Source organism: Stegostoma tigrinum, chromosome 8, assembly GCF_030684315.1.
Source record: "Stegostoma tigrinum isolate sSteTig4 chromosome 8, sSteTig4.hap1, whole genome shotgun sequence".
In the NCBI taxonomy this organism is placed as follows: domain Eukaryota; kingdom Metazoa; phylum Chordata; class Chondrichthyes; order Orectolobiformes; family Stegostomatidae; genus Stegostoma; species Stegostoma tigrinum.
In genome coordinates, this window is record NC_081361.1 from 75,041,092 (window position 1) to 75,055,786 (window position 14,695).

A 14,695-nucleotide genomic window follows, 5' to 3' on the forward strand; every position below is an offset into this window, starting at 1 on the left:
CAAGGGCAGCTAAAGATGGGCATTAAATGCTGGTCAGCCAATGATTCGCAGTCCCATGAGTGAATAGGAAAGCAAAAGCTGCCTAGGGTGCCCATTTTGGTATCCACATCTGTGGCCCAAAGGCAATATGGCCTCAGCATTAGGTGTGCAACAGGCCTGCCCATTGATTGCATGCATTTGCCTCTTATAACCTATTTTTCAGTAAGCATACTCCCCACTTGCCTGGATCTGCGCAGCCCCAACAACGTTCAAGAAGCTTGACGCCGTCCAGGATAAAGCAGCCCGCTTGATTGGCACCACATCCACAAGCATCCACCCCCTCCACCGCCGACGCTCAGTAGCAGCAGTGTGTACTATCTACAAGGTGCACTGCAGAAATTCACCAAAGATCCCCAGCACCTTCCAAACCCACAACTACTTCTATCTGACAGGACAAGGGCTGCAGATATTTGGGCTCACCACTACCTTCAGGTTCCCCTCCAAGTCACTCACCATCCTGACTTGGAAATATATCACTATTCCTTCACTGTCGCTGGGTCAAAATCCTGGAAATCCCTTCCTTTATAGTGTTGTGGGTCAACTTACAACAGGACATAAGCTGCAGTTCCAGAATGCAGCTCACTACCACTTTCTCAAGGGCAGCTAAGGATGGGCAAGAAATGCTGACCAGCCAGCAACACCCACATCCCACAAATGAATAAAAATAATGTTTTTTGCTCAAAGTATTTCTGGATTTTGAATGGTTCAATGTTGCAGGAAGGCATGATTATAGACAAATGTTTGTTCCTTCCAATGAAATGTGCTACTGCTGTTGCAGATGGTTTGCATCCCAGAAGATATTTGTTTACAATAATTTAACTTTTATTATTGCTCAGATTTTCCTAGGCATTCTTCAAGGTGGGTTAGCTGTTTGTGCAATCTTCTAGCAGCTATAGAAGGGAGATGTAAGGGCCCTCTTTGGATTTTTTTTGCTGCGTTCAGTTGCATGTAGATCCCTAAAATTGGACATGGCTTTCTCTTGGGAATATTGATTCATTGCTAAATTCCTAAAAAAATCCAGACAGATCCACGTTTTTCCAGGCAAATTTTCCTCAGGCGCAGGCAAGGGAGCAAAAATTGACAATACTTCCAATCTTGCTTTTAACTAGTTTCTGCTGTCCTAAGTGAAATAGAAAAAGAATTTTTTTTTTCAAGAGGCATATTACTTTTTAATGCAGGGTCACGATTCAACATGTGGACTGAAGAAATTCTTACAGCAGCCAGCAACTGAAGACAGTGTCGTGGTCCAAGTGCTGAAGAAACAAGGGGCTATTCCTTTTGTGAAGACAAATGTCCCTCAGTCTATGCTAAGGTAATCATGTAGAGGCTGCTGACACTTTATCAGCTCAAGGAAACTTTAACATGTTTTAATATAGTTCGCTCTACATTGTGAATAAAGGAGTTGTCAAAATGATCACCTGCTTCTGTAAAAATACAGTAAATTATTGTAAAAATTAAAATTGCTGTCACACAACATAACTACAAGAAGCAAAATGTCACAAGCAAAGGAAGTGGGTGCCTTGTAGGGACTGTACAACTCTTACACGTGCAGTTTGAGTTCTGTTCTGAATCTATGTGATCATAAGACCGTAAGGTAGAGGAGCAGAATTATTTAGATTATATTGTCATGCATACTCAAGTACAGGAGTATAGTGAAAAGTGTATAATGTGACCACACATAGCACAATCATAGGTACAAAGGTACCTACAAAAGAAAGATACTAAGTAGTAAGAGAAACAGAGTTTAAAAAGTTAAGCATAACCTTGGTAGAATAAGTCTTTTTTTAGAAAAAATACAAATAGTTAACACCTCAAAGTCTTTCATAATTGCTTTTTTTAAGTTTTAAATTAAGTTTAAAAGTGGGGTGGTACAGTGGTTCAGTGGTTATCACTCTTGCCTCAAAGTGCCAGGGACCTGGGTTCGCTTCCAAACTCGGGCGACTGTCTGTTTGCACATTCTCCTGCTGTGCAGGATAGGTGGATTAGTCATCTCCTTTCTATAGCAGGGTTAGGGTAGGGGGTACAAGTCTTGGTGGAATGCTCTTCAGAGGGTCAATGCAGACTTGATGGGCTGAATGGTCTGCTGTGATTCAACAGTTGACAATTGTGCTGCTGTGTACCACCATGGGGCGCATGTTTAATGGATGAGGTGCCAATCATAACAGGTTGCCATGACCTGGGTAGTGTCCAGCTTCTTATGTGTTGTTATAGCTGCGCACATCCACATAAGTGGAGAATTAAGTGACATATTCCTGCCCCAAATGAGATTGATCTGCTTCGACCATTTTGAGCCTTACTGATTTGTATGATCAAAGTTGCAAGGAGTAGTCAGGACAGCAGGAACCTTACTGCTGAAAGCGAGTTCAAGAGTTCTCGGGGAACAGAGGGAGAGGGCCTTTAATGGTTGTGGAAGATTATGACTCAGTGATTTCTCCTTGCAACTTTGCAGCGAGGTATGGAAGTGCATCTCTTGGCTCGCAGCTGTTTAGTTAGAGATCCTAAGATGATAAAATGTGAGGCTGGATGAACACAGCAGGCCAAGCAGCATCTCAGGAGCACAAAAGCTGACGTTTCGGGCCTAGACCCTTCATCAGAGCGGGGGATGGGGGGAGGGAACTGGAATAAATAGGGAGAGAGGGGGAGGCGGACCGAAGATGGAGAGCAAAGAAGATAGGTGGAGAGGGTGTAGGTAGGGAGGGGATAGGTCAGTCCAGGGAAGACGGACAGGTCAAGGAGGTGGGATGAGGTTAGTAGGTAGCTGGGGGTGCGGCTGGGGGTGGGAGGAAGGGATGGGTGAGAGGAAGAACCGGTTAGGGAGGCAGAGACAGGTTGGACTGGTTTTGGGATGCAGTGGGTGGGGGGGAAGAGCTGGGCTGGTTGTGTGGTGCAGTGGGGGGAGGGGATGAACTGGGCTGGTTTAGGGATGCAGTGGGGGAAGGGGAGATTTTGAAACTGGTGAAGTCCACATTGATACCATATGGCTGCAGGGTTCCCAGGCGGAATATGAGTTGCTGTTCCTGCAACCTTCGGGTGGCATCATTGTGGCAGTGCAGGAGGCCCATGATGGACATGTCATCAAGAGAATGGGAGGGGGAGTGGAAATGGTTTGCGACTGGGAGGTGCAGTTGTTTGTTGCGAACTGAGCGGAGGTGTTCTGCAAAGCGGTCCCCAAGCCTCCGCTTGGTTTCCCCAATGTAGAGAAAGCCGCACCGGGTACAGTGGATGCAGTATACCACATTGGCAGTTAGAGATCCTATTTGGTATTCTGAATCTAATAACCTGAAACTTTGGATCCCTTGCCCCCAGGTGATTTGAATACACAAAAACTATTTGGTGTGGCAGTCATTTAATTATTGCAGTTTCTTATCTTAGCATCTAATATTATTGATGAAACACCCTTTTTTTGTTTGTTTTAGAGAGAGTGCCCTACACTCTGTGCTTGGTTTGATTTATATTTAGTTGCCATTTTTCTCCCTACCCCTCATCCATTGACAGTGTAGTAGCTACGGCATGGCTCGGAATAGTATGGAATCTTACATATCAATAACGTTTCAGCTTGTTCCTCAATGTGGTCTGAACAAATCGATCTCGGTTGGTGCAGGAGTATGTCATTTAATCCTTCACTTACCTGGATGAGCGCAGCCACGGTAACACATGAGAAGCTGGCCACCATCCAGTTTCAGGCAAACTGTTACGACTGGCACACCACCCATTTAACATGCACCATACAGTGGTGCACAGCAGCACAATTATCAATGACTGTTGAATTGTAGAATCCCTATAGTTGTTAGCAGGTCTTTTGGCCCATCAAGTCCACACTGACCCTCTGAAGAGCATCCCACCCCAGACCTGCACCCCCTACCCTGTACCAGTAACCCTGCATTTTCCATGGCTAATTCACCTAGACTGCACATCCGTGAACACTCTGGGCAATTTAGCACAGCCAATCCACCTAGCCTGCACGTCTTTGGACGATAGGAGGAAGCCCACGCAGACGCAGGGAGAATTTGCAAACAACACACAGAAAGCCACCCGAGGTTAGAATCAAACCCGGCCCTCCCTGGTGCTGTGAGGCAACAGTGCCAACCATTGACCTACCATGCTGCCCCACTTTTAAAAATTTTTATGTCTTTGAATTGCCACAGGACACATTTCTTTGACTGGAGATCACCCTCCCTCCTGCGTCCTACCTGATAGCTCAAAGAGCACATGCAACCTTCCACTCCAAACATCCCAAACTTTGTCTTCCTGAGATTTTTCTGGTTCTTTCTCCTGTTAGTCATAACAATGACCCTGACTCTGTGTTTAATATCCCGTCAGCCCATGCTGTCATTCCCCCTTCTGTGCCTTGTCTTTCCCCTCTCCTTATGAACACACCAATCGGCATTAGTTCACACTACTTCCACATACATAAGTGAGCAAATAACTTTTAGGGGAATTTGCAGCTAATCCAATGGCTAGGCGTTTACTCTGGACACAGGTGGCTGGAGTTGGGAAATTTCCTGGCTCGTCACTCATGGCGTGGTGCAGACTGTTCCCAATGGGGTGATCTTCACTCCAGGAGTAGGATGTAGGACACAGTAGACCTACTGCCCCTGGAAGCAGGCTAAAGGAGTGGCGAAGTTCCAAAGCGGCCTGGCTTAAAAAGTATGCTTCAGCTCTCTTGGATTGCTTTACTGTTGTTTTGCTTAGATTTTAGGCTCACCACCCTCTTTCTTCACATCCTCTTGCTCTCCTTCCACACGCCAACTCGTGCCACTACCTTCAATGGCCTCTCATACCCTCTGCTATATACACCACACACGGAACAAATCAATGCTATGCTAACAATGACATACATGAAACTACTTAGGGGAAAAAAAGTCCCCCTGTTCTTACCCTTAGGGTTTTAGGAACACCAGTTCCACACCACCTCCCCGCCTGCACGCCACCCCCCCCCCCCCCCCCGCCCCCCCCACCATAGAAGTGTTAAAATATTAATAACAAAGGTTTATGCACCCGACACGTCTTAACCATGTACAAATACAGATTGAGGTGAGGGGGCTCCTCTTGTGGCATTGTGGTAGTGCCACAACCCCTGGACGAAGAGACCTGGGTTCAAGTTCTACCTGCTCCAGATGGTGTGCCATAACATCTCTGAACTGATTGTTTAGAAAATTAAGTTATAAAAATATTTAAAAGATGTTGAGACAGGCTCTAGTGCCACTACCTCCTGTGTCAGGAGGGATGGGTTCAAGTCTCATCTGCTCCAGAAGTGTGTAATACCATCTCTGAACAGGGTTGATAGGAAAATATCTAAACATTGAGACATTGATAAAAGTGATCACAAAAAGGAACTTTATGTCCTCATGGAGATGTCAATCAAGCAAAGTCAACTGTTGTCTCCGCTTGTATAAACTAACTCACTTATAATCCTGGATAATGGAATGTGAGGCTGGATGCACACAGCAGGCCCAGCAGTATCTCAGGAGCACAAAAGCTGACGTTTCGGGCCTAGACCCTTCATCAGAGAGACCCTCCATCTGATGAAGGGTCTAGGCCTGAAATGTCAGCTTTTGTGCTCCTGAGATGCTGCTGGGCCTGCTGCGTTCATCCAGCCTCACATTCCATTACCTTGGATTCTCCAGCATCTGCAGTTCCCATTATCACTTATAATCCTGAGCAAGCAAGTGGTCTTTTACACGTTATCAGAGTCTGACCCAGATGGGATAGCTGCTTTTCAGCAGGGAGTAAAATCAATGGGTGAAATCACCTCCTTGCCCTAGTTTTTGAATAACATTGGTATGTGCCTAGAAAGGGCTAAATTTTTTTATCTGCGACATCCTGAGTGTAAGAGACCAAAATCTAGGAGAGGCTGACAAATAGAAAACTGTTCATGATGAGGATAAATTTTGTTTTGTTTTTTTTTGTTAAAGCTATGAATGCAGTAACCCTATTTTTGGGCAAACCATCAACCCACATGACCACAAACGTACACCAGGCGGGTCATCTGGTGGTGAGGCTGCCCTGATCGCATCTGGTGGTTCAGTCCTTGGCATTGGGAGTGATATTGGTGGCAGCATCCGGGTGCCAGCTGCATTTTGTGGAATCTGTGGCTTCAAACCAACAGAAAATCGCTTGAGGTAAGTATAGTTTACTTTTGAGCCAAGGCTTAACTCATGTTTATACGTTTGATTTTCTAATAGTGCTGTCATCACCAGGATTTCTTTTGTAGAATCCCAACAGTGTGGAAACAGGCCATTCAGCCCATTGAGTCCACACTTACCCTCCGAACAGTATCCGGCCCAGACTCATCCCCCTACCCTGTCCCTGTAACCCTGTGTTTCCTATGGCTAACCCAGCTAACCTACACATCTGTGGACACTACGGGACCATTTAGCATGGCCAGTCTACCTAAGTTGCACGTCTTTGGACTGTGGGAGGAAACCTACACAGACATGGCGAGAATATGCAAACTCCACTTAAACAGTTGCCGAAGGGTGGAATTGAACCCAGATCCCTGTGAGGCAGCAGTGCTAACCACTGAGCTACTATGCCACCCAAGGATCTTGGCTCGCTTGTGATTTAACTTACAATGCTGGTGTTAGGGAGACGGTTTGATCTTTATAAACAAAAACTGTGGATTTTTGGTCAAGTAGCCATCGAAAAGGGCTGAGATTATATGTCAGAAAGCTAGCAGAGGATAATTATTTTCAGCGTCAAATTTCTGCTGCTACTCTTGCAAAATCACAGGCCAATTTTAACATTTTAAAGGCAATTAATATCTGGATGTGAGTTTGCTCGCTGAGTTGGAAGGTTAGTTTTCAGACGTTTCGTCACCATTCTAGGTAACGTCATCAGTGAGCCTCCGACGAAGCGCTGGTGTTATGTCCCGCTTTGTATTTATCTGGTTAGATTTCCTTGGGCTGGTGATGTTATTTCCTGTTCTTTTTCTCAGGGGATGGTAGATTGGCTCCAAGTCACGTTGTCCCACAGACACATTGGCTCCAAGTCACGTTGTCCCACAGACACATTGGCTCCAAGTCACGTTGTCCCACAGACACATTGGCTCCAAGTCACGTTGTCCCACAGACACATTGGCTCCAAGTCACGTTGTCCCACAGACACATTGGCTCCAAGTCACGTTGTCCCACAGACACATTGGCTCCAAGTCACGTTGTCCCACAGACACATTGGCTCCAAGTCACGTTGTCCCACAGACACATTGGCTCCAAGTCACGTTGTCCCACAGACACATTGGCTCCAAGTCACGTTGTCCCACAGACACATTGGCTCCAAGTCACGTTGTCCCACAGACACATTGGCTCCAAGTCACGTTGTCCCACAGACACATTGGCTCCAAGTCACGTTGTCCCACAGACACATTGGCTCCAAGTCACGTTGTCCCACAGACACATTGGCTCCAAGTCACGTTGTCCCACAGACACATTGGCTCCAAGTCACGTTGTCCCACAGACACATTGGCTCCAAGTCACGTTGTCCCACAGACACATTGGCTCCAAGTCACGTTGTCCCACAGACACATTGGCTCCAAGTCACGTTGTCCCACAGACACATTGGCTCCAAGTCACGTTGTCCCACAGACACATTGGCTCCAAGTCACGTTGTCCCACAGACACATTGGCTCCAAGTCACGTTGTCCCACAGACACATTGGCTCCAAGTCACGTTGTCCCACAGACACATTGGCTCCAAGTCACGTTGTCCCACAGACACATTGGCTCCAAGTCACGTTGTCCCACAGACACATTGGCTCCAAGTCACGTTGTCCCACAGACACATTGGCTCCAAGTCACGTTGTCCCACAGACACATTGGCTCCAAGTCACGTTGTCCCACAGACACATTGGCTCCAAGTCACGTTGTCCCACAGACACATTGGCTCCAAGTCACGTTGTCCCACAGACACATTGGCTCCAAGTCACGTTGTCCCACAGACACATTGGCTCCAAGTCACGTTGTCCCACAGACACATTGGCTCCAAGTCACGTTGTCCCACAGACACATTGGCTCCAAGTCACGTTGTCCCACAGACACATTGGCTCCAAGTCACGTTGTCCCACAGACACATTGGCTCCAAGTCACGTTGTCCCACAGACACATTGGCTCCAAGTCACGTTGTCCCACAGACACATTGGCTCCAAGTCACGTTGTCCCACAGACACATTGGCTCCAAGTCACGTTGTCCCACAGACACATTGGCTCCAAGTCACGTTGTCCCACAGACACATTGGCTCCAAGTCACGTTGTCCCACAGACACATTGGCTCCAAGTCACGTTGTCCCACAGACACATTGGCTCCAAGTCACGTTGTCCCACAGACACATTGGCTCCAAGTCACGTTGTCCCACAGACACATTGGCTCCAAGTCACGTTGTCCCACAGACACATTGGCTCCAAGTCACGTTGTCCCACAGACACATTGGCTCCAAGTCACGTTGTCCCACAGACACATTGGCTCCAAGTCACGTTGTCCCACAGACACATTGGCTCCAAGTCACGTTGTCCCACAGACACATTGGCTCCAAGTCACGTTGTCCCACAGACACATTGGCTCCAAGTCACGTTGTCCCACAGACACATTGGCTCCAAGTCACGTTGTCCCACAGACACATTGGCTCCAAGTCACGTTGTCCCACAGACACATTGGCTCCAAGTCACGTTGTCCCACAGACACATTGGCTCCAAGTCACGTTGTCCCACAGACACATTGGCTCCAAGTCACGTTGTCCCACAGACACATTGGCTCCAAGTCACGTTGTCCCACAGACACATTGGCTCCAAGTCACGTTGTCCCACAGACACATTGGCTCCAAGTCACGTTGTCCCACAGACACATTGGCTCCAAGTCACGTTGTCCCACAGACACATTGGCTCCAAGTCACGTTGTCCCACAGACACATTGGCTCCAAGTCACGTTGTCCCACAGACACATTGGCTCCAAGTCACGTTGTCCCACAGACACATTGGCTCCAAGTCACGTTGTCCCACAGACACATTGGCTCCAAGTCACGTTGTCCCACAGACACATTGGCTCCAAGTCACGTTGTCCCACAGACACATTGGCTCCAAGTCACGTTGTCCCACAGACACATTGGCTCCAAGTCACGTTGTCCCACAGACACATTGGCTCCAAGTCACGTTGTCCCACAGACACATTGGCTCCAAGTCACGTTGTCCCACAGACACATTGGCTCCAAGTCACGTTGTCCCACAGACACATTGGCTCCAAGTCACGTTGTCCCACAGACACATTGGCTCCAAGTCACGTTGTCCCACAGACACATTGGCTCCAAGTCACGGTGACTTGGAGCCAATCTACCATCCCCTGAGAAAAAGAACAGGAAATGACATCACCAACCCAAGGAAACCTAACCAGATAAATAGAAAGCGGGACATAACACCAGCGCTTCGTCGGAGGCTCACTGATGATGTTACCTAGAATGGTGACGAAACGTCTGAAAACTAACCTTCCAGCTCAACGAGCAAACTCACATCCAGAACCTCAACCTGAGCTACAAGTCTTCTCAAAACTCGCTAGCAATTAATAGCTGTTTCGGTTGTGCTAGTTGAATTTAATTCTTGCATTTGAGTGTTTCCCCAGCCTCTGGAGCTTGTCAGAAGTCAAGGTGACTAAGCAAATGGACATTGCATCTATGTGTTCACAGAACTGATGAGCACATGATTTCCAAAATAAAATTGGTTGAAGAAACTCAATGATAATGGGAACTGCAGATGCTGGAGAATCGAAGATAATAAAGTGTGAAGCTGGATGAACACAGCAGGCCAAGCAGCATCTCAGGAGCACAAAAGCTGATGTTTCGGGCCTAGACCCTTCATCAGAGAGCTCAAATCTGGCAGCATCAGTCATGATGCTGTGATACCTGCTGAGTTTCTCTAACAATTTCTGCTTTGGCTTCAAATTTCCAGCATCCACAGTTCTTTGTTTTATTTTACCAAATGCTTTCACTGCTTTGTAACATTTTGGACATCACTTTCACTGCCTCGGAGTTCTCTGGACCTCCTTGTCACTTTGTGTCTATCAAGAATCAGTTTAGAATGATTGCCCTGCATGTGCGACTTTACCTTGGACCTTAGGTGAGGACTGAGGTGAACAGCAAAAGGAGGATCAGCACCAATCTTCCGTTTCACAAGAGAAACTAGATGTGCAGAACTGCTTCGCATATCTTTCACATGTAACCTGAGTTCCGAGAATTGAACGCAGTATTCCAAAAGTGGCCTCCCAATGTCCTGCACGGCTGCAACATGACCTCCCAACTCCCACATTCAGTTCTCGGAGGTTAATCTCCAAATCAAGTTTGCAATGGAGGATGAGCTCTGTTGACACTGCTGGCACCGCTGCCATAGGAGGCTCCGGGTTTCACATTAGGTGGTCACTGATATACGCAGCCTTCTGGAAGAAGCAACCCTCTCACTGGATCTGTTGGCCATACGTTGCCAGTGGCTGTCAAAGTCACCATATAGTCATAGAGATGCACAGCATGGAAATAAACCCTTCCGCCAACTCATCCACATTGACCAGATACCCTAAATTAATCTAATCCCATTTGCTAGCATTTGGCCCATATTCTGCTAAAACTTTCCTATTCATATACCCATCCAGTGATAATGGGAACTGCAGATGTTGGAGAATTCCAAGATAATAAAATGTGAGGCTGGATGAACACAGCAGGCCAAGCAGCATCTCAGGAGCACAAAAGCTGACGTTTCGGGCCTAGACCCTTCATCAGAGAGGGGGATGGGGAGAGGGAACTGGAATAAATAGAGAGAGAGGGGGAGGCGGACCGAAGATGGAGAGTAAAGAAGTTAGGTGGAGAGAGTATAGGTAGGGAGGGGATAGGTCAGTCCAGGGAAGACGGACAGGTCAAGGAGGTGGGATGAGGTTAGTAGGTAGATGGGGGTGCGGCTTGGGGTGGGAAGAAGGGATGGGTGAGAGGAAGAACTGGTTAGGGAGGCAGAGACAGGTTGGACTGGTTTTGGGATGCAGTGGGTGGGGGAGAAGAGCTGGGCTGGTTGTGTGGTGCAGTGGGGGGAGGGGACGAACTGGGCTGGTTTAGGGATGCGGTGGGGGAAGGGGAGATTTTGAAACTGGTGAAGTCCACATTGATACCATTAGGCTGCAGGGTTCCCAGGCAGAATATGAGTTGCTGTTCCTGCAATGGTTGCAGGACAACTGCTGTACAACTGCAACGTGACTTCCCCATATTCCATGCACTGACCAATAAAGGCAAGTATACCAAATGCTTCGCTCATGACCCTGTCTTAATTTCTTCACCTCCTCCCCCGATGGTTTTGTCTCACAATGCATGTTTATTGTGGCTTGGAAGTATGTACAGTTTGCAACTGATGAGACCTATCAGAAAGTGCCAGCCCTCTGATTTGTGAATGAGGAATTGCAGCTATGTAAGTTGGAGAGATGGCTGCAGTTGAGACTGTTTTCCCTGGAGAATGGAAGGCAGAGAGGTGATTTTTTTTTTTTAAAAGTATGAGTTCTGGACAGTATAAATTCAGCTAAAAGTACTCGGTCATAAAGATCAAGAAATGGAGTGGGCAGTAATTTTGTGATTAATAAAAGAAGCAAAATGGCTACCAGGAAAAGCTTTTCCACACAACTAAGAGTTTTGGGTCTAGAATATTCTGCATGAGAATCTAGTGGAGGTAGGTTTAATTGGCATATTCAAACAACAGTAGATGGCTATGTAAAAGGAACAAGGATTAAACGAAGAATGGCGCTAAGTGAGATGCTCACTTGGAGACTCATCTGTGATACGATGGGCTGAGTGGCCTTCTGCATTGTAACAGTCCTGTTATTCTGTTTGACTTTCATACATTCAGGAGGCTATCAATTGCGGAAATGGCAGTTAAGATTCCCCAATCATCCTGGGCTCTTGGTCATCTTCAAGGGTTTCCATTCCATTAATGCACAGCTTGTGTGAAAACACAAAAAGATCACTGCGTCTTTGTACAAGATTCCCAGGGAACTGCCAAGATGCTTTTGCCCTGCCTGAGCTCTTTATTCCTCAAAGTAGAGCTAGAGTTAGCTCATTGGAGATGAAGGCTGCCCACGTTAAGGTCTGATGGATGATACTTGTGAGGAGCACAGACAGTGAAGCAGAATGGAATAGAGAAGCCAACTGGCTCTGTGAGCTGTCGGCAAGAATGTAGTCAGGATGCTGAGTATCTGGATGTGAGTTTGCTCGCTGAGCTGGAAGGTTCGTTTTCAGACGTTTCGTCACCATTCTAGGTAACATCATCAGTGAGCCTCCGACGAAACGCTGGTGTTACGTCCCGCTTTCTATTTATCTGTTTAGGTTTCCTTGGGTTGGTGATGTCATTTCCTGCATTGGTGATGTCATTTCCTGTTCTTTTTCTCAGGGGATGGTAGATTGGCTCCAAATCAGTGTGTTTGTTGATGGAGTTCCGGTTGGAATGCCATGCTTCTAGGAATTCCAACCGGAACTCCATCAACAAACACATTGATTTGGAGCCAATCTACCATCCCCTGAGAAAAAGAACAGGAAATGACATCACCAACCCAAGGAAACCTAAACAGATAAATAGAAAGCGGGACATAACACCAGTGCTTCAGCGGAGGCTCACTGTTGATGTTACCTAGAATGGTGACGAAACGTCTGAAAACTAACCTTCAAGCTCAGTGAACCAGCTTACATCTGGAACAAAATAAAGACCCACTCTCTTGTGGACCGAGAGGAGGAGAGCGCTGTGTTGGAGGTGAAAGGAAGACGTCGGGTTGGCTGTGCACCCTTGCAACCAGTGGATCTTAATGCTGGCTTCGGCCTAAGGCTGGTTCAGGGGAGCGGCCAACCTGCAACGATGGCTGCGGCAAGTGCTTGTGCCCCAGGTCAGGGGGTCCGGAACACCATCTGTGTTTCCGTTAAAAAAGGTGGATGAAGGTGCACCTGTGGACCGCACCTTCTTCGTGAAGAGGGTCCTGTTCGACTGTTGCGGGTTCGCTGCTGCGGACATTTACTGCCTGCAGGATTTCCCAGGAAGAGGTTTTTACGATGTGACTTTCAGGAGTGCCAAGCTTTGCGAGTGCTTCCTGGAGGTTTTCGAGGAGAAAGGAGGTGAGGGCCCCCTCTCTGTATTGACCGCTGTCCCGCTGTTTGTGATGCCAGCGTAGAGGAGCCGTATGGTGGCTGTACACATGTACAACCCGCATGTGCCAGCAGTTGATGTCCTGACCTTCCTTGGAAGGTACGTGAAGGTGGAAGGGGACCTAACTGACATCATGGACCCCTTTGGCATCTGGACCAGTAAGAGGCAGGTCAAGGTGACGCTGAGGATGGGCGCGGACGGGAACGTCGTACACCCACAGTCCAGCTTCGCGATTGGCGGGAGCAAGGGCTACCTGACCTTTGCAGGGCAACCTAAAGTCTGCCATGCCTGTGGTAGGTCAGGTCACGTGGCGGCCGACTGCAAAGCCACCATCTGCAGGGAGGAGGGACACCTTGCAAAGGATTGCCCATAAGAGAAAAGCTGCAACCTTTGCGGGGAAGCGGGCCACCTCTATAGGGCATGCCCGCAGCGGGGGACCACCTATGCCCATGTCGCCGGCAGGGGCAATGCGGGGCCAGCCCCCCTGGAGGAGAGGAAGGCACCAGGGCCCAGCAAGGACCCCACTAATGTGCCGGAGGGCCAGGTCGTGCAGGAGTGCCCAGGCCCGCAGGATGGGCCCGAGGCCAGCAAAGCGCCCCTGCAGGCTCCGCTCCCCCCCCCCCCCCCCCGACAACCTGGAGTCGATGGAGGCGGCGACAGGCGACCCAGGGGAGTGGACGATGGTCTGGAAAGCGTGGAGGAAGGTGCGTCGACGGGCCCAGGAACCGCAACCATCAGGCGGGAAGAGGCAGCTACAGGGGTGTTATAAGAGCTCCTCTGACGAGGGGGATTCGGAGAGGGCCCGCCCGAAGCAGAAGTTAAAGATCTCGAGGGAGAAGGAAAGCAGCACCACGCTTCCAGGTGACGGGAGGCGTCCTGAGGCTCCCTCCGGCACCCAGTCACGTGCCGCTGCACGTCCAGGCGGGAAGGAGGAAACAGCACGTCCCCAGCCTGACCCTCCTGCCTCCGTACCCCCGAACCCCCGACAGGGGGATGCCACCCGGAAGGCAGCACGGACGGTTTCCTGAGCCCGGAGAGCGTCCAGCAGTTAGCCCGGGCAATGGGCATGAAGGGACAGATGGAGGGGCTGGACCTTGGACTTGGGGAGGGTACTGCGGTCACTGCCCACAATGGGGGTACGAGTTGCGAGCATTAATGTGCGCAGTGTCAAGTCCACCGCAAGATGTGTATCCACGTTGGCCTACCTGACCACCATCAAGGCGGACCTCCTGTTTCTGCAGGAGTGCGGGATACCGCACCTCGGCAGGTACGGGAAATGGTCCGGCGCCTGGAACTGTGGGCCTTCGATCTGGTCGGGGGGGTAACGACTGTTGCTCCTCGGGCCTGGCTATTCTGCTGCGGGGGCGCGACTTCACCATCTCTCAAGTTCAGGAGGTGGTGGGGGGGCGCCTCCTAGTGGCTGACGTCACCTACAGGAACGCTCCCCTGAGGCTGATCAACGTGTATGCCCCAGCGGTACGGAATGAGCGGTTGGCCGTCCTGCAGCGGCTTCCACCC

The 14,695-nt window shown here is 48.9% G+C and overlaps 1 protein-coding gene across 1 annotated transcript in view; it reads left to right on the forward strand.

Moving 5' to 3' along the window:
• LOC125456335 (vitamin D3 hydroxylase-associated protein-like) overlaps nt 1-14,695 on the forward strand; it is a 91,628-nt gene that overhangs the window by 18,046 nt on the left and 58,887 nt on the right. Inside the window, exons 4-5 of the mRNA XM_059647989.1 lie at nt 1,218-1,351; nt 5,955-6,161. Coding sequence (XP_059503972.1) covers nt 1,218-1,351; nt 5,955-6,161 — 341 coding nt within the window. The remainder of the gene's footprint in view (nt 1-1,217; nt 1,352-5,954; nt 6,162-14,695) is intronic.